The 23,779-nt window shown below is 54.7% G+C and overlaps 1 protein-coding gene across 1 annotated transcript; it reads left to right on the forward strand.

The window, feature by feature from the left end:
• Positions 1-18,546, forward strand: PMP22 (peripheral myelin protein 22). Its single transcript, XM_056356946.1, has 5 exons — positions 1-151; positions 1,001-1,095; positions 2,269-2,359; positions 13,113-13,253; positions 17,238-18,546. The coding sequence occupies exons 2-5, from the start codon at positions 1,018-1,020 to the stop codon at positions 17,402-17,404; spliced, it is 477 nt and encodes a 158-aa protein (XP_056212921.1). The 5' UTR covers positions 1-151; positions 1,001-1,017; the 3' UTR covers positions 17,405-18,546.
• Positions 18,547-23,779: the final 5,233 nt, after the last annotated feature.

Here is a 23,779-nt window from a genome sequence, read left to right on the forward strand (position 1 = left end):
GAGGAGCGGCCGGGCGCCGCCGCAGAGCCCTCCCTGTCCCGCAGACGCAAGCGGGGCGGTGGCCCCGGTTAAAGGGGAAACTTGTCAGCGCCGCCGCCCGCTCCCGCCGCCCGTTCCGCTCCAGCTCCGCTCCGCTCGGCTCCGCCGCGACGTGAGTACGGCCCGGGCGGCCCGCTCCGCCAGCCAGGCTGCGGGGGCACCGCGGGGCGCTCCCCGGGGAGGGCAACAGGCACCCCGAAGGGCCGGAGAGACCCTCCGGGGGTCCGCAGGGGAGAGGGACTGAGGGAGGCCCCCAGCTCCGGGGGTCCTCTAGGGAGTGGGGTCAGGGCAGCCCCCCTCCCCTCTTCTCCGAGAGTGCCGAGGGGGGAATAGGCTGGGGAGACCCCCCCCCTTCTCCGGGGAGAGGGTCCAAAAGAGCCTCAGCGGGGGGTGCCGAGGGGAGATGGGCCGAGGGCACCCGCCGGAGAAGAGAGGCCGAGGTAAACGCCCCGACCCCACCGTCCCCCGGGGGTCTCCAGGGCAGATGGGCCGGGGAAAGCCTGCCCTGGGGAGACGAGCAGGCAGAGTCACCCCCAGTGGTCCTTTGGGTAGGTGGGCAGGGGACCCCCCTCCCAGCTGAGAGGGGCCGGGGTAGCCCCTCGGGTGACATGCGCCGCGATGGACCCCTCCCCCGCCCCGGAGGTGCCCTCGGGGAGAGGGATCGGAGCCCCCCCTCGGAGGAGAGGAGCTGGGGGGCCGCCCTCGGGTAAGACCCCAGGGGAGCGGGGCGGGAGGTAGCCCCCTCGGTAAGAGGGCTTGGGGGAGCAGGCTCGGGGGAAGGGCTCGGAGGGGCCCCCGGGGGTCTCCGGGGGGGGGGGGGCCGGGCAGGGGCCGGGGGGGGGGAAGCCGGGAGCCGGGCGCTGCCCGAGCATCCCCCGGCGCGGGCGGGTCCAGGCGCTGCCGTGCGCCTCCTGCCGCCCCGGACCGGCCCCGCGCCCAGCGGCATCCCTGTCCCCTCCAGCGCTGCCCGCCGCCGAGATGCTGCTTTTGCTGCTGGGGATCATCGTGCTCCATGTCACCGTGCTGGTGCTGCTCTTCGTCTCCACCATCGTCAGCGTAAGTGCGGGCTCCTCCGGCACCGGCAGGGCAGGGGTGGCTGTGGGGGGGGGCACGGCATGGCAAGAGCAGATGGTGTTATTTTTCTTTGTGGTTTATTTTACAGCCTGGCTTTTAGCGGGAAACTTGCCGATTGCTGGTCTTACTAGCAGTGGAATTTTGGAGCATCTCACACAGAGAGCTCCTTCTGGCTTTGTGCTGGCAGGTGGAACTGGTGGGGTGCTGGGCTGCGTGCGGCAGCGGGTGCTCAGGGCATCGGTGCTGATGAAGCCCATCTCCTCATCGTCCCCACGCTGGTTCGCATCAGGGAGCAGCCTCAGAGCACCCAAAATACCCTCCTTGGGGGTGACGCTGCGCTCCCCTTTCGCAAAGGAGGTCCGCCTGCTCATGGGCTTCAGCCCGCAGGACCAGTACAGCCAGTGTGGGTAAAACCCCTGGGAAGGGGGCTGGTTTGGGCACTGGTTGCTCAGCACCAGCGTTTTGCTCTCCAGCTCTGCTCCTTTAGGGCTGTGAGTTAGGCACAGCCTCTGTCTCCTAACCCAGATGGGCTCCTGCTGGCGATTTTCAAGGCTCAAGTTTTGCAAGCAGTGGGAAGGGCTGGATGTTGCAGTGAGGGTTCCCAGCACTGCGCTCAGTCTTAAGCCCAATTAATGTGTAATCTTCTTAGGAAGAGGTTTGACTTGGTTTTAAGGCAGCAGTTTTGTGGAGCTAGTGAATTCCAGGCTTGCTTCACCAGGTTCTTCTTTCCCATATTATTTTTTTTTCTTTTTTTTTTGAGGGGGGGAGTGGTAATGGTAGTAGAAGACGTTACAAAAATCTTCTGAGTCGTTAGAAATCACGTGGAAACATTCAAATAGCCCGGCTTGGCCACCAGGCGAGGACAGCAGAGGGGAGGGAAATGCACGTCCCCCGTGGGACTTGATCCATGTTAAAGAGAATAAAGAGGTTCTGTTTTTCTGCCGTTGAGGCGAAAGCAGCTAAAAGAAAATATCAGTATTTACTTTCCAAACCCCAAACGCCCCAAAGAAAAGCATGTGCCTGGGAGCGCCTGGCCAGGCACGCGCGTACCAGTACGCACTGGGGCTGGCCGGTGCCGAAGCCTTGTGGGGGGGCGTTCGGCTGCCTGCTGCCTCCTGCCAGGGTCCTGCTCACGGGGCTGCGTCTCTTTTGCAGCAATGGCTGGTGAATGGCGGGCACACGGCAGACCTCTGGCAGAACTGCACTTCTGGTAGCGTCTTCCACTGCCTGACGTCGTCCACGAACGGTGAGTGCTGCCCAGCAGTCAGGGCTGGTGCTGCCCATCACTTCTAGTGACTTCCCTGGACATGGGAAATCAGGGGGGATTTGCCTGTGCAGGTTATTTGTGATTCCCTCTTGCTTTTTCCTGCACCCCCAAAGCTGTTCCCTCCCAGCCCTTCCCCTTGCCTCCTCTGCCCTGTCCCCAGATGGAGGGGCAGGGCTCCACCACGTTGTTGATGTCTTGATGGGGGGATGTAGTGGAGAGATGGCTCCCTAACACCTTACCAGTCCCTGATGTTGTGATGGGGCTTAGCGTGGGTACCAGACCCAGTGCCCGTTGCTCTGCCCTTCTGCCCTCGAGCTGCGGGGCAGCTCCTGGTAGCACTGTGGTAGTGTGTTTGGCATGCTCAGCCGCACTGGAGGTGACTGGCTCAAGCCCTGTTGGGTGGTGTCCTGTTATCAGCCTGTTTTGATTTCACTCGGATGTACAAACACGAGGCAGTCCTTGGAGCAGGGCTTGCTGAGCACCCATCGCCCTGCTGGGCGTGGAGGGACTGATTCTGGCACACCTCCCTTTTGCTCCGGTTGTGAGGGTGTCGCAAAGATGCGCGTGGTACCCCACTGACAGCGTGTCCCTGCCTGGAAAGCTGCACTGCTTTTTGCTGCTATGACAGGCTGAGGTTTCAGGCACACGCCTCACCCTACAGCTGGCTGTTGAGCACTGTGTGTGGGATGTGCTGAGTGCTCAGGCTCTTCATCCTGCTGCTGAAATGGTGCCCGTGGCACCTGCACAGCTGGGGTGGCTGAGCAGCCGCCTCTGGACCAAGCTGGGTGAAGGCTGATGTCACGCTGGGTGACATCGCCCAGCGAAGTGCTTGCTGAGGTCAGCAGGGGAGGAGTAGTTGCTAAGATGCTGTGACAGAGTTTCCAGGGCATACAGAGGTACCAGGAATGAGAAATCTGTGCTCGGGGTGTCAGGCAAGCCTGTGCCTCAGTTTCCCCAGAAGACAGGGCTAATGCCAGTGTGTCCAGCATTCGTTTTCAGTTAGCTTGGCTTTTGCTTTCCCATGGAAACAGATTCCCCCAGTGAAACCACCTGTGAATCATGGCGATGTCACTGCACGCACAGTCATACTGTGCTGGAAACATGGTCCTGGCACAGGAGCAAACCAATGCCGCGTGGTGTCGGCAAGGAGGGAATGGTCGCACTGGGAGCACTAGGTCGACAAGGAGGGAACACTGAGATGCTTTCAAAGGGTTGCGGCGATGGGGGACTATCGGAGGTTTTTGGAGATGCGGGTCACCCTAATCCCCAGCCTGCTGGGAGCAAAACAGTCGTGGTTCCCCCACGCAGGGGGGTGGATGCTGATGCTCACCCTCCCTCTTACCTCCCCTGGGCTGAAAGCAGCGGCTGTTCCCGTGCACGGGCCCAGGCTCTGCTCTGGGTGGGAACGAAGCTGCCGTGCTGGTCTCTGCTGACGCCTGGTGGTGTCCAGGCTGGCCAGGAAGCGGCTGGATCCTATCCCAGCCGAGGAGCCTTCTGGAGCCATGTCCTTCATCAGCAGTTGGCTGGTGCTGGCTATCTGCAGCGTAGGCAGGCTGCTTCACGGCCATTCATCCGTGCTCCAAAACTGCTGACTTTGCGTTTTGAAATAAAAGGCAGCGATGGCCCCCAGGAGTCCCAGAGCCCAGGGCTGTAAAGCCTCCCCAAATCTTTTGCTTTTCAAACCTGCACTGCTTATTCTGGGTGTTTGCAGGATGCTGCGTGTCGAGGAGTTATCGGTGTTGAGAGGGGCTTGTCCAAAAAGCAGTTGGGATCGTTTCCTCCACATCTGACTGTCCCGCTGGGTGTTGTGCATCTATATTGCCCTGCTCCCAGAAACTGCTCAAAGAAGGGCTTCCCTCATTTTTTTTATCATTAATGGGACTATAGTCAAGATGACCCTGCTAAGAATGCAGTTGAGCAGCTGAGTTTGGTTGATAAGGTGCCCCAGCGGGCTGCTGTGAGTGAGGTGCAATGGTGCTCGAGCCTGAAAGAGCTTTCTGACAGCTCTTGTTCATATGAAGGCTCTGCTCCGGCATCAGAAGGGGATTTTGCTTGGGCAAGGGCTTGTGCCTCATCCACCCATGACAGGAGTGTGGGAGCAGTGCTACTCAGGACCAGTCTTCATCTGGTGGGACTCTGGATGCAGGATCCAGAGCTCACCGGTGCTGTAGGAACACAAAATTAAAAGATATTTCCTAGGCCTGCACAAGGCTTTTAAAATCTGTCTGTAAAACCAGAACAAAACTGCCATGTGGCTTCCTTTCCAGTAGATCCCTGCTCTCTCCCTCCCCGCTGCCCATCTCTGGGCCCCTTGCTCCCACCACCCCACGCTGCTGGGGGAATTGTGGTCGGTCACTATGTGAAGCGATAGTGGGAACACAGGGCAAGGATACTGTGGCCGAGACACCTCTGAGGCTTGTGCTTGTCCCTCCCTCAACCTTGTTATGCTCCTCATATGCTCTTTGCTAGGAATATGCTTACTTTAAAAGATAAGAAAGATCCCATACCAGATACTGCAAACCATTCCCATTTAAATCTCTTCCAACGGCTGTGCGTGCTACACTCAGTTGTAGAAAGCTGTAAGAACTTGTTTCTCTGTCTTGTGCCAAGGAGGGTACTTAATGGTTAACTGCAGAGTGCCAAGGTCTGCTCTGGGCTAAGAGCAAGAAATCCTCGCTTGGGAATTTTGGCAGAACTTAGTCCTGACGTAGAGACGGTGTTTCTTCTGGCCATTGCAGTGGCCGCTGTAGTGCAGTCACTTCTTCCTCTCTTTTTGGGAAGGGGTGGTGCTCAGTACTCGGAATATGTGGAATTAGGGAGGGTGGGGTCTTGTGCGTTCAGCACGGATGGGGGCTTTGGGGGGTGTTGTGCTGCGGTGCCCCTCTCGGTCTCAGCACGGTGAGGAGGGGGCAGCTGCACAGGGACCCTTTTGTTTCCATGACCATTATGCAGATACCCAACGAGAAACTCAACTTGCTAAAACCAGGTGCCAGCAAGATGCACTTGTGTTGAACACAGGGGCAGGTTGGGGACTGTGCTCCGGACTTCACAGATTATCCCACGGGATGGAATAAGCAGCAGAACAGCCCAAGAGTTGGCTGCAGGACTGCCAGACCGGGGCTTCCTGGGACATTAGCAGACCTGGGGTACAGGCTGGAGCTGGCCTTGGAGGGGGCTGAGCGCCCACCTCCCACATTCCTCTTGGCAGGGTTTGAACCCCGTGCATGTGTGAGGGCTGAGCAGCCCTGGTGGAAATGTGTGCAGGGAGGGAGGAGGAAACACCAGGCTGGGGGCAGATGCCCACTTCTTCACCTTTTACAACTGCCTGCTTGTTGCTTTGAGTTTTGCATTTGCTTGTTAGATAATGCCTTTTTTTTTTTTCAAGAGGCCGAGAACTATGGAAAAAATGTTGCAATCTTTGCTTCGTTTGCACTGTCAGACATTCCTGGAAAAGACTTATCTCAAGAATTCAGCTCTGAATCCCAGAACTGTGCGTCGGCACGGCTGCGCGCCAGCCCCCAGCTGTGCGATCCCGCTGCAAACATGGGGCACACGGCCGGACCTGCACCGCCCAACTGCTCTTAAGTAGATTCCACCCCAAATTTGCAGATGGTGGTATTTTTTCCTCCAAAAATGTCCTCTTCCTTCCACAACTGAATTTTCATGCAGGCAAGAAGATTTTTTTTTCTGCTACTTTCTACTATTCTTCTTCTGATTTCAGTGGGAGTGGGGAATGTGGGGAAGGAACGGGAACCTCCCTGGAGATCCCCGCATCCTCCTGTAACATCAGGAGACACTTTTCCTATTGTTTTCCCACAGTTTCTCCTGTCACTGCTCTGTGGCTTTCACATGACTGGCTTGTTCGCAGACAGGCTGGTGGTTTTTTGGCTTTTTTAAAGGGAAAAGAAAACCCTAAACCTTGGGAAATGTGCAGGCTGCCAGTCCACATGATTACTAAGTGCTATGGGCCGTGTGATGCACCTGCTAATTTGCTGATGTGATGGCCACAAGCAAAGCCCAGGTGGGTTGTCCAGCATGGAGATCTGCCCTGGACAGCCTGGGTGGGCAGGGATGGACCTCCCATCGATGGGGCAGGCACTGCCTCACACCGGGGCATTGCCCCGCTCTTCTGCACACTGACCGTCCCTCTTTGCTCTGGCAGGTGGTGCCCTAAGCAGCACTGCTGGTGCTTGAAATGCATTTTCTTTGGGCTGGAGAAGGCAGGACAGATCTTCATTCCTGGCATGAGTTAGGGGCATCGGTGCCCTGACCCATCAGCTGTTCCCAGGAGGAGCTGCGCTGCTGTTTCTCCACTTTAAAATGCATAACTGAAACATCTGAACCCCCATCGCTTTTGGTCTGTCAGCCCCCCCTCCCGAGTGGCTTTGCTGCCCTTCTTTCAGACCCTTTATTCCAGCAAGGCTGGATTCACATGGCATAGAAAAGGTATTGAGAGATGGAGGTGCCATTTAACCTGCTGTATCCTTTTTGTGACTGAAAACGACGCTGCTAGGCTTCAGTGAAGCCTTGCGCTGAGGAAAATTACTTCTCAATGCCTAATTCCAGTATTGCTAGTGAGTATAAAATACCTCAACAAAAAGAGATGGGAGCAGATTCCCCTCCAGCCCACTGGAAGGACTGAGACTGCACCAAGTGGATTGAGACTTGGAGGGTTTGTCACTGGCGAGGGGACACTTCCCAGTGCACGAGGGTGAGGTGGAAGCAATAGTCTAGTCACCCCTGCAAGTTAGAAGTGCAAGGATTTTAAAAAGTGGTTTCAGCTTTTTGTTGAATGCTGAAGTAACCTGCCACACTTAGGCTGCGCGTCTCGCTGAGCCTGCGGGCACAGCACCGTCGCAGCCTTTTGCTTTACTTCTGCTGGGCAGCTGCAAACTAGCGAGAAATTCCCCAGGTCTAAGATGCTGGATCTGTTATGACGAGCCCTGCAGTAAATACCGAGTAGCTTGTTTGTGTAGTAGCCTTTACGCTTGAGGTTCTAGCCATCAGCTGGCCCCGTTCAGCTCAGGGACTGCATGTACAGGTATCTTGATTTGGGGACGTATCTAATCCTTCAGGGTCTTTGCAGTCTGCAGCAGAGCCAGCTTTTACCCTCGGCAGTCTGTGGGTCCAGGACACCCGCTTCGCCATCGCTTGACCTCATTGCCCTGACTGGGGCAGGGCTGAACCCCTCTCTGCCAGCTGTGGGTGACTACAGCTTGCCCCTTAGTTGTCTCAAATAAATTGTGGGGTATTCCCGGAGAACATTTTGTATTTCAGATCAGTTTCTCCCATAACCACGTAGCCTATGATATTAAAGGGATTTCCTCTGGTTAAAGCCATTTTTTTACTGTTTCTTGTTCTTCTTACAAAGAGCATCTGATAAGGAGAGGGAGGGAACTCGTGCTTTTCCTTCTCAGCTGCTTCAGGGCTCTTTGGCTCCCATTTTTCTGTGGAAGGGGGTCAGTCAACCTTCCCTGCTGTGTGTGGGGCTTTGGCCCATAGAAGAGGAGAGAAAGGGAGGAAGAAGTTGACGTGTGGACTAACAATGACTGCAAAACCAGAAGAATGGGTCGGTGGGTCCACTGCAGAGCACCATGCTGGAGAACCCTTAAATCAACGTTTTTTTGGCCTTGATGAGACTCTTGGATGCTCCTGTGGCCACAGACCAGGTGTATACCTGCAACGTGCCTGTGGGTCAGGGCAGCATCGCTCCCCATCCCTGCTCCTGGTGCCTGGACTCGGAATCAGTGGGAGCTGGTACCTAAGTCCTTTGGAGGACCTGAGCCTGAAGTGACGTGTCGACCACCTCAGCTCACTCTCACACACAAACCAAAAGGAAGTCGGAGCCACCACACCGAGGGTCTTGGAGAGGAGCTGGCTTGGGCATTGTGGAGCTGTTGGAAGGTGTTTTTCATGGTGCCAGCAGCTTTCTGCTGCCTCCACAGCATCAGAGGTTGCCTCTGTGGGTTGTGAGCTTCAACAGTCTGACTGGATGACTGAACATGGCAGCTCTGGAGAGCTACAGATCTCCTGGCCTCGGGGACTTCTTGGGTGCAGCTTCAAGGAGAAGGCAAAAGGGAGGACAGCTGAGAGGAAAAGAGGACGAGAGGAGAACAGAGGGCTTTGGGGGTTTCATCTCCTTCTGAAGGAGCTACAGAAGAGGACCAAGAAGTCTCGGGCAGTACTGAGTTCATTCACTGCCTCCCCGCAGCCCCAGTGTTTCTCACCTGCTCCTCCCCTGGCCCTTACAAACACTTTGGGAGCCCTTTAAAATCGCCCTTTTCTGGTGGTTTTTCCAGGAATACCTCAACCAGCACTCTGTGGTCTCCTCCAGAGGATGGACCATAGGAGGATGGGAAAGGAGCAACTGCTGGGTGCAAAACCTGCTTTTCCTGGCTTGAACATTCAGCAGCCACAAATGCAGCTGGGGAAGGTTTGATTTCGTGCTGGTGGGGGGTCTGGGACCAAAGCAGAAGAAAATTGCAGTGTCACGGAGCTGGATTTTCGCTAGGAGATGTTAGCAGCTCTGCTGGATGCAGCTGATGAACTGTGATGCTGTTGTCCCCAACAGGAGATGTTCACTTTGGGTGACGGGGCTGTGGGAGGCAGCAGGGGGGTCTGTGCCACTCAGGAGTAGTGCTGCGGGTAGCTGAGCTTTTTTGACTTTCTGAGTTGCTACAGCGAGTTGCCAAGGGGCAGCGGTCTGAAGGTCAGGCCCAGAAGAACGATGCCATTGAGCTAATATTTCTGCATCTTTAGTTCACCCTTTTTCAACCCTCTTAAGGTGTGTTTGAGTATCAAGGTTTAACACCCTTGCAAGCCCCAGCGCTTGCGATGTGACCTATCTGCTTCACAGGTGAGGATGCAGGTTGGGTTCAGTTTCTTGGTCAGACCTTGAAGCCCGAGAGTCTGCTTTGAAAAAACCCTTCTCAGATACTACGGCTTTTGTGGACAGAGCTGGGCTGGTACCTTGTGCCAGTAGGTGCATGTGCTCCTGACCCTGCTGATACATGGTCAGCAGCACTGCAGGAGCAGGTTTTACCATGCAGATGTGGGCGTGAATTTCCCCTCCCTCTAGTTTTGTATATGTTATGTGCTGCAGTTACCTCCTTAGTGGGTGCTTTCTTCCTGAGAAGTGGCTGCTTTTGATGGATGCAGTGCATATGCAGTTTGCAAAGGGAAAGCTTTCCTCCGAATGTTACCATCAGCTCATGGCACACAGGTGGTTTTAGTGCCCAGCACTAATCTAGTGATGTCTTACAGCGAGTACATAAGCTGATTGCTCATATAAGTTTCTTTGCAGTTTGTACTTCATTCTTTCTTCTTGGCTAGCTCAAAAGAGGACAGGGTGTCTAAAACAGAGCAGTGAATTAAACCCTGGGGAGCCAGTGCCTGTCTTTTAAAGCCCTCTGCTCCTGCCCAAGGGCATGTTTCTGCCTGCCCCATCAATCCTGCTCAGCTGCACCCCTCATCTGGGTATAAAACCTCCTTGCAAGGGGGGCTGGGGCTTTGCTGGAAGGGGTTGGGTTAGCATCTGCTGCTCTAGTGGGGTCAGCTGCAATTTCTGCTCTGGGTTTCCATTTCTGCTCTGAGTTTCCATCTTTCACGTTAGACTTCAGGGCAGTGGAACGTGGTCTTCAGCATCCCCGGGGTGAAATCTTTTTCCCCGCTGTTACAAGCGGCGGCATGAGCACATCAGAGTTTGCAGGGCTTAGGGAAATTTTCAAATTTGTTTTGTAAAATTGTTTTGTAAAAACTTCTGACTTTGTTTCTGACTGCCTGAAAGGGCTCGAAAACTGCTCCCAACGGGTCCTCTCCGGAAGCGGCGTGCAGGGTGTTATCTGTCCTTTCCACTCTGTTTCCTTTTCTTCCTCCTCCTGAAGAACAAAGAGATAAACACAGAGCTGAAGAGATGCAGGAGAAAAATGGAATAATCGACTCACTGCCCAGGGGAAACCACAAATAACAGCCTGGGAGTAAACAGTGCTGACAGCCCCGTGGTACAACTGACAGGGCGCAGACCTCCCTGTGGCAAACTTGCTTTATTTTTAAAAGCCTATAGGTAGGAGAGAGCACTAATAGCAGCAGAGTTGAGAGCATATGGGGCTGAGGAAGCAGCAATCTTATCCGCCATTCTAGTGGTGTTTTCAAAGGAATTAAAGGCAATGAGCTGTGCTAATACAGCTGAAGTCTGGGGGCAGCTGGGCTTGGACTTAATGGGAGTATAACGGCTTGCACTGGTGGGTCTCCGAGTCATGAGCTGGGGATCCTGCCCCTTGTTTTTACAAAGGAGGCCAATAAAAGTCAGCAAAGGGCTGGATGTGAGCAGATCCAGAGCTCTGGTCTGTGGGATTATCTCCAATTTTCCTGCTCGCCAGCTTGTGCGATTGCTGCTCTCTGGCCGCTGAGAGCCCTGCGGTCACGGTGGGCTTTCCCCTCTCCCTCAGTGCCTGCCTTTGTATTCCTCTGTCACAGCTCTTTATTACAACGGGATTGTGCAAAGCCTGTATCAATCATTTGCATTCAGAACCAAAAAAGAGGCACGGGAAGGCGGATGCAATTAAAAGGGCAGCTCAGCTCAGCTTTCCATCTAGAGAGCCTTCTCCTTAAAATAACTGGCAGTTGGAGCATCCACCTCGGAGCAGAAAGGGCTCCTCTCTGGGCCAGATCCCGTGGCCTTTGAGATCACAAAAGACTTGGCTTCCTGGGTCCTGGACCTGACTGCAGGGCTTGGGGCTGGGCAGGCGTGGGCTGAGCCAGGACACGGAGTGGGGCAGGGCTGTGGGGCTCGGGAGATGGTGAGATGAAGGTTCAGCTTCTCACACCTGGGACGGGAGCCCTTTCTGTGCTGGAACGTGGATGGAGAAGGCAATTCAGCAGCTGGGCATCCTCTAACCATACTTTCTGATCCCATCTAAGGAATGATTTATGACTTGATTTTAGCAGCGTTTGAGCTGCCTCCTTCCCTCCGCTGCTCCCTGGCCGAGCATGGGCAGAGCGGAGGGGGCAGCTGTGGGTGAGGCAGTGGGTTTCCCTGCCTGGCCAGCTGAGAGTGATGAAATCTGTGGGACATTTCGTCTGCGCATCGGTGTGTAAGCTACGCTGGGATTTCCTGGGAGTGACAGCAGTGGTAGCTGCTCCTTCCTAAGGAACAGCAGCAACTGGTGCATGTGGATGTAAACCCAGCGGCGCTGACTCGGGTGAAGCGCAGCAGCTCTTCAGCAGGGCCGGGTAACGCTGCAGAGCAGTTTGGTGTGGGAATGGTGGAAAGGAGGGGAAGGAAAAAGCAGGCTGCAATGAGCAGGGGCCGCTCTGGGTGGGTTCAGTCTGCTTCGGTGAGCAGGACTTGAATTGCTCCATTGCGTGAACACGGGGAGGCAAAGGCGAGGGGCAGGATTGATGGTACAAAGCCAAACGCGCCAGACGTTACTCAATTGCACAGGATGTTCCCTGCAGGCACGGATTTGCTGGAAGGGTTCAGGCATGGATCATCACTGCTGTCCCAGCTGAAGGCTGTACCTCGCTCTCCAGCTCAAATTCCTCTCTCCCCTCCACGAGTGCAGCTTTGCGAGGATCTGGGGGAGAAGCGTGCTTGCTCCTCTGAGAGCAGACGCTGCTCAGGGCAGTCCCACACGAAGGTCGCTGAGCTGAAGCATAGCTTGATGTGGAAGTTTTGCTGCGTTTCAGGTACTTGCTGCAGAAAGCTGGCTCTCGCAGCGTGCGGCCGGGGGAGCGAAGCTGCAGGGAGTAAAACTGGCAGGAAGATGATACTGGGACTGAGACTTCAGTGCTGCCTCGCTGTCCCCTGTGCGAGGATCCAGCCCAAAGCATGGTTCTTCTGCCTTTCACTGGGTGGTTTGTGTCTCAGTTTACCTGTACCAAGTCCTGTCTGCCTTCCATGGTGAATTAATCAATATTGCATCCTTAAAGACCCTCTCAAGGAAGGCTGTGAATACCCATTTTGATCTCAGATTCTATAAGGAGAAGCAAAGGCAGAGGTGTTTGTGCGCAGGGCGCCGTCCTAGTACCGTCAGACACTGTCTCTTTCCACCAAGCTGCAGCAGCTCATGGGATGGAGCAGCATTTTGCTTGTTTATTTATTTTATTTTTTACGTGGGGAGTTACACACCCACGAAGCCTGGAAATAGCTGGGCAGTGACTCACTCAGGGGCTGGTTTAACTGGTCTGCTCTGGGAGGCAGTTGTGTTTGGCAGCTGGGGAAGGCTTTTTCCAAAAGGTTTGACTCCACAAGGGCAGAGGGTGTTCTCACTCACTGTGTATTTATTTTACCTCTGAGCTTGGCCAGCTCGGTGTCTCATGGCTTGTTGCACATGGATTTTGTGTTTCTATACAGCAGAACTCCCAGGGCCTGACGTGAAGGTGGGGCAGAGGCTTCGTCACGGTTTCTGCAGGCTTCAGACTGGAGCTCGTCTCTCTGCTCGTATTTTATTAGAAATGTTCCTTGTGAAAGTGTGTGGCCCCGCAATTCATGTTACCCCAGCATGCAGGTCTGTGCACGTGGCATCCTCCATCCCAGGCAGCACTCTGCCTGTGCTGAGGACCACACCAGCTGGTGCAGCACTGGATGTGGCTGCATCCCCCAGCTGTTAAACTTAATGGGAGCCAGGGATGGGATGGTGGCATGAGGAGGATGCTGAGGCCACGGGCTGTGGTGGGCGCTTGCTATCTGTGGTGCCCACACTGACGTTTCTGTCTGTCTGTCTTTCCCCAGAATGGCTGCAGTCAGTCCAAGCAATGATGATCCTCTCCATCATCTTCAGCGTCTTATCCCTGTTCCTGTTCTTTTGCCAGCTGTTCACACTCACCAAGGGCGGGCGGTTTTACGTTACTGGAATCTTCCAAATCCTTGCTGGTAAGTGGGGGCCAATCGATGGGGCTGTCAGCGGTGGGGAAAGGGCTTTCCAGCAGAAGAGAGGGTAACGGTGGGAATGATCGGGTAACGGTGGGAATGATCACACCCTGGGGTACAGGAAGCAGGACCCCTGAGCTGGCTCCTGCCTGGCTCAGGGCAGGGGGGAGGGGATGAATAATTCAGGTCTGGTGAGGTTTCGCACGCTGCGGGATGGGATCCATCTGTCAGGGCGTTATGCATCCAAACCTTTGGATCGTGGAAGGTGTAAGGGGGTCGCTGTGCTGGCCGGGGAGGTTTCAGAGGGGCCAGGTGCCTGCTGGAGGCAGAGCTGTGCCCACCGTGGGTGGTGGGGCAAGCAGGGCGCGGGGGCTGCCAGGCTGGGGGCTCTGCCTCCCCCTCCTCCCATGGCACCGGGTGGGATGCTGAGGGTCCAGGGCGGCCACGCTGGCTCTGGGACCCACCTCCGCTGGCCTGGGCGAGGTTTCCGCAACTGCTGGCGGGCTGGGGGAAGTAGTGGCAAACCTCTTTTGGCAAAAGAGGATGCAATGATTATTTATAAACTTGCCATAAGGGGGCCTGGTGCTTTCCACTTCAGCAAAGAGCGCTGGAGCGTGCAGGGTGAGCCAGCTGACTTTGAACTGTCAGCTACTATTTTTAACTCTTAAAGAACTCAGCACTGGAAATGAGCCACGGTTCATGTCCTACGTTGCAGTTCTCCAAATATAGATGCTGTAAAGCCACGGGCTCCGTTTACGTTTCCACATATGAAACCAGTGGGGAGGATTTTCAAGCATTCAAGACCAGAAAAATGAAATGGTGCAGCAAGGTTCTGGCTAAATTATGACAGACTGTCTGGGAAGGAGACTAGTTGTTTGCTAGAGCTTTAGATGTTACACTAAAAGCCACCCCAGGTCCTGCCCCTAAATCAGTGGAAAAACTCATCCACTGAATTTAAACAAAGTTTCTGAGCATCCTCTAAGCAACCGATCTTCACAAACCCTGGAAAAGTTCGGGGCTAACCTTTATTAGCAGGTGTGGCATGAAATCTGTTATAAGCGTATCTGCCTGGCCGTGACGCAGGTGATGAGTTCAGATCAGTTCACTGTCTCTGAAAAGATGGATGTGTAGAAACACATTACAGGCACGGACACAGGGAGGGGAAATGGGCATTAATAATGCAATTATCTGCCTGAGAGCTTGTCTAATAGATCTGGGAGCAGAAGGCTTCTCTCTCCTGAGTGATCGGTGGTGAATCCTCATTCCTGGAGGAAGAAAAAATGGGACTGCAATCCTTTTGTCCGTGCTGTGCTGGGTGTCCTAAGGGGATGCAGGGTCAGGCTATAGACCTGCTGTCTTTTTCCTTGTTGGGTTTGAGCCATGGGTCAAAATCCATCCCCAGCCAGTAAGAAGGACAGGAAAAGAGTGATCTTATTCCTATGGCCTGAGGAACCTGTAGGCAGAGGTCTGGATTGGAACGGACCATGCAGAGGTGGGCACTGGTGGCCATCCTTGCTGTTCTCCCCCATCAGGGCTGGAGAAGGGGGCTCAGGGCAGTTGTGGCCTTTGTGACCCTGAATTTCAGGAGATCCCACCTGGAGGAGGTATGGATGGTTCTGGTCAAAGGAGCTGAACCTCATGTGGTCTCCTTGCAGCTTGCTGTGGAAGGCCACTGCTGTCTAAAGCCAATGGAAGAAATTCCTGTGGCCTTCAGGCATTGCAGGTATTTATCCATGCCTTGCAAAGCCCTGGCACCACAAAGCCCTGCTGCAGGTCTGCCAGGGACAAGGTCTTACCCACCTGAGTGCTTTGCTTTCAGCTCCAGCAGAGATGGAGAGGACCTCCCTCCTTCTGGGAGGGGATGGGAAGGCTCTTGCTGAAGCCCTCCATCACCCTGCACCGCCTCGCGGCGTGATGCAGCCTGGCGATGCTGAGGGTCTCCAGTTTTGGAACCTGAAAGACAGCAGCGCTGGACCTGAACCAGCGGGTGCCGGGAGCAGGACTGCTGGGTGCTCTTGCGTGGCAGAGCCAGGCAGTGGTGTCCTGAGAGCCGGGGAGCAGGTCAGGGGCTGGTCTGCACTGTGGCTTAGGCGGTGGCTCAGGGGAGCTGGGGAGTGGAGGTCAGGGTGAGAAGAGATGCACAAGGTCATTCGGGTCTGTTGTGCGGCAGCAGGGCAGGATGCATCCCCCGCACCTTCTCCACACTGCTTGGGAACATGCCTTGAAGTCTAGCTAAATTTGCCCTGATGGGATTTTAGCCATCACAAAGGCATCAAAAGGCCCTTGACAGCTCCCCTCCATCCTTGGCGGGTCCATCACATTGACAGGTAACTTCCCATAGCTGCATAAGCCCAGCATGGGAGAGACATTGGTTTGGATCTCTCCAGGTCTGACCCAGCTTTTCCATCACTCTCTCCATCTTCAGCATCACTTTCATCCCTTTCCTGTCATGCCTCCCACCCTGGAGCTGCTGTCCTTGAGGGGTGGAGAGGGTAAGCTCAGCCTCGAGGGCTGCGCTTTCCACATATCCCACAGCTTTTTGCAGAAACCTGCATTGGAGAGCTGACCTCAAGCCTGCACCAGCACCCAGCCTGCTTCATCTGCGGGGCTAGGGCAGCACGTGCAAACCTGCAGGAGCACATTTGCGGTAGCATTTGCCCTCCTGGCCTGTCAAAACAAAACTAGAGGGTGTTCTTAAAACCAGGCTTTAAAGTGGTGATGCATTATTGCTTGCATTGGTGCAAGCAGCCAAATGCAGCTGTGCTTCACTTCCCGAGCGTGTTCTCCAGGCCGAAAGTAGTGCAGATGCTGCAGAAGTGCAGTCAGAACCATTGCCTCCATTTTGCCAATTTCCTCGCACGGACAATTGCTGCTGTATTTTCTGCTGTCTGTAGGTGACTGGCATGGCCACGCGCCTGCTTTCTGTCCCACCAGCCTCGGCAGACAATTGTTGTGCTCCCTGTGCATGGGCCGGGGCAGTGGGAGTTGGCTCTCGTGCTCAGAGAATGGAAACCGCACCAGCGGCGTGTTAATGAAACATATTCCCACTTCTGCACTTTCCCAGAACAAAGGAGCAGTGTCAAGTGGAATTACAGCTCAAATATCACGGTGGTTAAATGTAGGTGGTCCCGAGGTCCGTGCAGGGTATTTGGAACTCAGCTCCGACAACAGCCCCACGACTGTATAATAGAACTGCTGGGATGGACTGAAAGAGCTTCTTTTCGGGCAGAAATAGAGGTGGCTTTGTGTTCGCTCTGGGCAGTCCCCAACGTTGATGGGTTGTTTTTACAACAAAGCTTGAATGCTGCCTACCGGAGCTGGGCCTGGCCGGACAGCCCTCGGGGACCTGTGCTGGGCCCTGGCTGGCAAGGGTGGGTGCCAGGAGCTGGGAAGAGGGACAAGCCATGGGCGCAGGGGGGCTTGCAGCGAGCGGGGCTTGCAGCTGAGCTCCTCGCTCAGCCCTGGAAGGGGACAAGGCATCGCACGGCACAGACCCTGCCAGGCCAGGGCGTCCTTCACCCCAGCTGTCTGCCTGAGCAGGTGATAAAGAAGCTCTCATGCTTTAAAACAAGCCGGGTTTGTGTGTGCCCTCTTGCAGCAGCTCTGCTCAGGCTACACTCTGGGTTTTGAACAAGCTGCCCAAGGGAGCAGGGTTGGTCTGGAGCAGCAGCCTGGAGCAGGGGGCTGCCTGATGCTTGCCTGAAGGATGGGTTAGCCCGGGTGATGCTCCAGCTTTGCCTGCTCCAGGGGCTTCTGCTTCACTTCCACAGTCCAGCAGACACCCCCACTCACCTGCAGCCAGCGCAGAGCCCACAGCATCACTCCCCGCCCCGATCATCTGTAGCTGTCCAAGAGACACGATAACAAGGGGGCAATAATAAAAAGTTTCCCATATTGGTACTGGGTATTATCCACTCCGGCTCCAGGTTTCCAGCAGGGAACTGCTCCGTGCATGGCGTTGCTAACCCATGTGTGCTTCCCTGGCAGGGCTCTGCGTGATGACCGGTGCGGCCATCTTCACAGTGAGGCACACGGACTGGCACCAAGCCTCAGAAAACACCTCCTACGGCTTCGCCTATATCCTGGCGTGGCTGGCCTTCCCCCTGGCCCTCGCCAGCGGCATCGTCTACGTCATCCTACGGAAGCGCGAGTGATGCTGCAGGAGGTGGTGTGGTGTGACAAGGGCACTCATGATGTCCACGGAGGAGACGGAGGCGGGGGAAAATAGACGAGAAAACGGAAAAGAAAATTAACACACAAAAAAAAAAAAAAAAAGGAATAAACCCTCCCACCAAAACCAAAACCAAACCCAACCGACCCCAAAAGGAAACACTCAAAGGGTTACTTGTTAATTGAAGATGTATATAGTATCTATGGTTTAAAAAACCTATTTATAACACTTTTTACATATATGTACATAGTATTGTTTGCTTTTGTTGACCATATGCTATGTTTTAAAGCCTAAAGCAAGTGCCTAAGGAATTATTACTCCTAACAGTGTAACAAGAGCGCAGTGATTTTTCTCTCATGCAAAATCCTCTTTGACCTGAACTCTCCTTCCCCATCCCAGCCTGTATCGAACCATCAGAAAACCCCAGCTCTGACTGGTTTTAGGCTGGCATAAATCAGAGTTACGCCTGTTTACGCCAGCCGGAGGGTTAGTCCCCCCCACTCCTGCCACATGCTGTGATCCTGGTAACTGAAGTGCACATCCAGATCTGATGGGAGATGCTTCCTAAAGGTTTGAAGGATTTTGGAACAAAGGCTTTGATTGCCCCAAGTGCCTAAATGACTTATGTGCCTAAGTCCCATTGCCTTGCCACCACACCCGCTGGGAGTTTGGGCTTTTAAATCACTTAGGTTGGATTGCAATCCAGCACGGGCTGTCTGCCTTCGCCCGCGGGGGCTCTGGGGGTGCCCCCGGCACCTGTGCCAGTGGGGCCGGGGGGTGTGCTGTGCCGTGCTGTGCCGTGCCGAGCCGAGCTGCTGGGGCACTGATGCTCCCAACCGTGAAATGTGCTTTATCCTTGCCGTGGAGCTAAACCACCGATGAGAAAGAAGCAAACCCAGTATATCTATGAAATCAAATACCAGATATATGAAATGGTGCTATCTATTTACCATTCCTTATATTGCTAGCCATTTAACCTTATTCACTGGAAATTCAGTTAACAATCTGGAGGTAAACAACCAAGCTAGAAATGAAAAATAATTCTGTGTAATATAAATGAGCTATAACTGCTTTTGTACTTAGACTTGCTCTTACTATTATTTTTAATAAAGCATTTATAACTGACGTTCCGTTTTTCCCCCCGCTGTGGTCAAGAGGAACAGAAACAGCTCTGGGTTGCGCCCGTCGGTCTGTTTTCGGCCGGAGCGGGATGTCTGTCCTCTCTCTGTGTGGCAGTGACATGTCTGGCCATGAATTGAACGGGCACCTGCGCAGACCCCAGGCTGCCTTCTGAGGACACTGTGTTGCTGTTGTTGTTTTTGTTTCATTTTGGGGTTGTTTTTTCTTTTTGGTTCTTTTTTTTTTTTTTTTTTTGCTTTGCTTTTCTGATTTTATACCGACTGTGTGGACTAAGAAGCAATGAAATAAAAGTCAGAATAACTCAGTTGCTTTTGGCGTTTTTGCGGGTTAGAGCTGGGCTGTGCTCTACCAGTCTGCTTGCCCGGCCACGCCTCGGAGGTTCTTGACGATGCCATGTGCAGATCTGTGGGATAATTCATGGCGCTGAGAGAGGCTCCGAGTGATGCCATGTAGCGGATCTGTGGGATAATTCATGGTGCTGAGAGAGGCTCTGAGCTCGCTGGGCTGCCTGCGTGGCACATGTGTCTGTGCCGGAGGGGTAAGACTGCACCAGAGCTCGCACTGGGGCCAGGAGCTGAGCCCAGTGCCATAGTGCTGGTGCGTGCTTATCATTCCACCTCTGTCCTAGGATGCTCACGTGATGTGACCACCAGCTCCCCAGAGACAGCAGCCGGGCAGCAGCTGGCAGGACCACACTCACCCCTCCCAGTGTCCCAAGCCAGGACGGCTCAGGTCAGCAGCAGCTGCCCTGGGGGGATCCGGCTGGCTCTGCCACCCAGCACAAACAGCAGGAGCCTTTCAGTCCTGTGTGCCGAAACACCCAGAGCCGGGGGGTGCAGTTATGGCCGGGGGGATTAGCACCCTGTGGGCAGTACCTGCAGCCCCAGTGGTTGGCACAGACGCTCACACTTCCGTTGGCCCATTCATTTGGCTGTTAAATGTCTGTGCTGATGTAGCAACCGGTGCTGGCAGAAACACAATGGCTCTTGTAAGGCTGCCTGTTGAGGCCAGTTATTAACATCAGGCCAGATCCCAAAGCCCTCATCCCAGCCACATCCCAAAGGAAAGGAGCAGGAGCTGCCTTGCATCTTCTCAGCCACCCAATGCAGAGCGTGGGTAGCGCAGCGGGACCACCCCATCTGGGTGCTCCTGGTCATCACCTTCCAGCTGGGAGTATTTCCCCCATGTGCTAATTTTGCTGAGCTCCAACTAAGCCCAGGGCGGTATCTCACTTGCTGAAGCAGCATTTAAGCCCCCACGAGCTGTAGTGCTGGGACACACGGCCACCCTGGGTCCTGCTGGGCTTGGCACCACTCACCATGCAAAGGGGACAAACATTTCCCTTCTGAGGAGCAGGTAGGAACACATGTGCTTTTTCCTCCTCCTGTGGGAAAATTAAAGATGCTCTTTCTTAGTTTGAATCAGTTATCTCAGAAGGCACAAAAAGCTGACTGCTTAATTTTTGCCTCTCAGCGCGGTGCTCTCCATCCATTCAAGGTGTAAACAAGTGAGCAGCATCAGTGCCAACACCTCAGTGCTGCATCCTGGCTTTGTCCGGGGGATGCGTTTTTAAAAGCATGAGGAGCGAGGTGACTTTTGATGTGGAAAAGACACGAAGGTTTGAATCCCTTTTGGAAATGGGCCCAAGGGGAACTGCCACCTATTTGCACCAGGGCTGATGTGTATCCCCCCAGCCTGCCTCCTGGGGGCTGACTCGGCTGGGTGGGAACCTGCCCCCCCCCCCCCCCCCCCCCATTACCCTGGCTCACAGCCACTGCAAACGTGCTCCCACCTGGGTGGCCCTGTGGCGACAGGAGCTGGGCGACACCCGGCAGCTGCGTCCTGTCCCTCCACCACAGCCCCCGTGCTGGCCTGGAACGGGCTTTTTTTGATCTTTTTTCCTTTCCTTTCCCTTTCCCTTCTTCCCTTTCCCTTCCCTCTGCCCCAGGGCAGCGGTGCGGAGGGGGCCGGCCCTGCGCGGTGCGTGGGCGCCGCCCGCTGGCTGCAGGCGGCACGGCAGGGTGCGGGGCGCCGCAGGACACCCCGCTGCGGGGGCCGCGCTCTGAAGGCGCAGGGTCCGGGTGTCCCCCCAGATGACAGCAGGGACAGGGCTGAAGTGATGTGCCCCCGGGGTGGGAGCATCGCCGGTCCCTGGGGGCGGCTGGGGGCGGTAGGTGGGATGCAGCTCCCAGCCGCGGTGCTGGCGGTGTGGAGGGTTGTCCCCCCCTCTTGGCGTCACTTACTGCCCGCTGGGAATGGCTGGGTTAAAGTGCAGATAATTAAGAATTAAAAATGCAGGGAGCCCCAGAGGTCTCTAGTCCTGTCCCCTGCCTGGGGTGGGACCATGCCCCGGGCTGAGCTGGGCTTTGCTCAGCCAAGCCTTGGCACCCTCCAGGGCTGAGTCCCCGACACTCCCCCGCCTCCCCCCCGCCCCGTGAAAAAGCCTTTCCTAAACACCAGCCTGAGCATCCCAGGCCTCAGCCTACCCCTCATGCCATCCAACGGCCACAGGGACCATCCTCTAGACCCCAGCCCAGGAACCCATCTCTACAAGGGCTGTGGGGGACCACCAGCACCCAGGCTGGAGGTGCGTCACCCCCATCGGGTGCTGTGTTCCCCGCTCCCGGCTCTCCTGGCTCACAAGATGACAGGAGACATTAAGGCAGGACCCAGCACTTTTGCCCGATTAGCTGTAAGCACACCGAGCTAAATGAAACTCAAAAATTTCAGTGCATCCTGGGGCTACAGCCCAATTAAAATCAAAACAGCCCATAAACCAGCTAACTGAACAACACGGCAGCAGCGTGATGCAAAGTGGCAGAGGGGTGAAAAAAAATATTAGGGAAGTTTCTGTAATGTGTGTTGTATCATAAAAGCAATTGTTTAAATGGCTTTTTGAGCGTTCTCAGCAGTAAATACTTCTGAAAAATGCGCTGAGCAAATCTCGTCTTCCTCTTTCATTTACTGCCTTGTAAATTGAAAAATTATGGTAGGAATAAAAATCCTGGGTGTCTGGGAGCAGCCGTTCTGTTCGCAGCCCCCTTTCCCCATGCAGCCCCCTTTCCCCACACAGCCCGCCATGGCTCCCAGCTCCCACCGCGCTTCCTAGAGCCCTCCCGGGCTGTGGTGTGAGAGCAGCCCCCAGCCCCACTGTGCCACCAACCCTGCTCTGGGGGACACCTCGCAGGTGCAGGGGCATGGTCCCCGTGCAGGACCTGGCTGTAAAGCTGGCATGGGTAGGAGCAGCTAAGCCTTTCCCTGCAGCCCTGAGCGGACAGAAAGTGTTTGGGCTGAGCTTGGCCACGCTGCGGGCTCCGGTGAGCATGGCTGGGGTGCCAACCAACTGTCCTCGCCCGGGGTGACAACCAGATCTCTTGGGCCAGGGTATCAGCCGGGTCTCCTTGCAAAGCTCGCAGCAGCACTCCCACCCTGGGCATAGCCCTGGCTGGGATTCTGAAGCCCTCTCTTCTGGCACCGACCTGGTCTTTTCACGTGCCGATAAGGCAGGTGCTAGCACGCTGGCTACGCTGGGGAAATGCAGCTGCTGCTGCCCTAAGTGCCAGCTAGCTAATTAGTTCATTCTGGCTTGACTTCTTTGGTCAATGTCACATTAATTCGTGCAGGGAAGGTTTTCTTCAGCCCATGGTGGCTGACAGGTTGCAAGAGTCTTTTAGTCTGTCAAAATGAACAAGTCGGCTCACTCGAGTGTGACTCAGCCAGGGAGTGCTCAGTTGCAGACACACAAAGATGAACCAAGTGGGAGCAAGCATGGCTCTTTATAGAGAACCAGGCTTTTGGAGGCATCACACAAGTCACCTAAAGATGCTCCAGTCCCTCCCCACCCCCTTGCTGGAATCAGTTAATGAACATGGAAGACACCTGAAGCAAATCCAGGACCATGTCAAGGGCCAACACCTTGCAGAGAGGGTCAGATAGCCTCATGACAAACTCAAGTCAATTAGCAAATTGGCAGAGTTTGCTGGCAACATGCAATTAGTCATCCTATATAATCCGTGTGGAGGAAGCAGTACAGGTAAGTGACCCTGGCACTATAAGTTGAACAGCCCTGATGCAGGTTGCTGTTTTAATTTTTTTTTTTTTTTTGTCTACCTTGGTTACTTAGTCTGTTTTTATCAACTAAATAAGATGAACCACTTCCATGTTTGTTTTATTGTTGCAAGAACTGAGGTAGGTGGCAATTTTTTTCCTGTTGTTTTTATTTGACACAAATAATGTCAGATAACCTGTCCTGGATGGGAGGGCTCTGAGGCTGCCCACTTCAGCCCTGTTTGAGACTAGCAGAAGACTCAGATTGTATGTTGTCTGAACAGGCTTTATTGCTGTTTTGTAATCTGGTTAATTCAACTAAATGTGATAACACCACCACTACTAGGACTGGCCTTTAAATAAAAGCATCCATGGCAGATCTCCCCTGCTGGATTCTCCCTAGCACAGGGGTGCTGAGGGCTGCATTTTCCTCAAACAGGTTGAAGCTGGGATATGGTTAGTGAATATATAGATCCATTTGGGACTTGGCTGGAGCAGTCTCAGCCTGCTTTTGGAGTCTAGCAACACTTTTTCTTCTGCATCTATTACCCATCCCCTGAGCCCTCCCATCCCTTTGCTGCCCTCATCCTCCAGACTGCCCTCAAAACTCTCCCTCCCCTCTCTGCCCTCTGGTGCTGACCCCGTAGCCCTCCCATTCTCACTTGGTCAACTTTTTCCCTCGTAATTATTTAACATGATTATTGATGCTTCCTTGAACACAGCCTCTTTGTGGGGTGATTTATGGAGTGCTTCCTCTGCTGCAGCTCCTCTCTCCCCTCGCAGGGACAGGCTGACTGGGGGCTGCAGTCAGGGGATGACGCTTTGGCCTGGCTGCTGAGCAGTGAGTCACTGGTGCCAGTGCTGGAGTGCCCTGCCTGGAAGTCAGGAGGTGCCTGAGATGCTGCAGAGACCCCCAGGAGTGTTTAGTGGGTCTAACCCTGAATTCAGCCAAGGATGATCTGTGCTGTGGCTGAAAGGGCACCGGGGATGCTCCCACAGGGAAACCCCTTAGCTCTTGCTGTGTCTGGCATCCCCTCCCCCCAAGGAGGTGCTGCCCCTTCCCTGGGGTGGGATGGAGAAGGGCAGCTGTGATCACCCAAGGCTGCAGGAAGATGCTCAGAGCTGGGCTGGCAGCCGGAGCTCCCTGGCCCTGGCTCCACCTCGCCCACCG

Source organism: Falco biarmicus, chromosome 1 (genome assembly GCF_023638135.1).
Source record: "Falco biarmicus isolate bFalBia1 chromosome 1, bFalBia1.pri, whole genome shotgun sequence".
Classification (NCBI taxonomy): domain Eukaryota; kingdom Metazoa; phylum Chordata; class Aves; order Falconiformes; family Falconidae; genus Falco; species Falco biarmicus.

Coding starts and splice junctions, on each gene's coding strand:
- PMP22 (XM_056356946.1), top strand. CDS start 1,018: ATGCTGCTTTTGCTGCTGGGGATCATCGTGCTCCATGTCACCGTGCTG. Junction 1,096..2,268: donor TCGTCTCCACCATCGTCAGC/GTAAGTGCGGGC, acceptor TCTCTTTTGCAG/CAATGGCTGGTGAATGGCGG. Junction 2,360..13,112: donor CCTGACGTCGTCCACGAACG/GTGAGTGCTGCC, acceptor GTCTTTCCCCAG/AATGGCTGCAGTCAGTCCAA.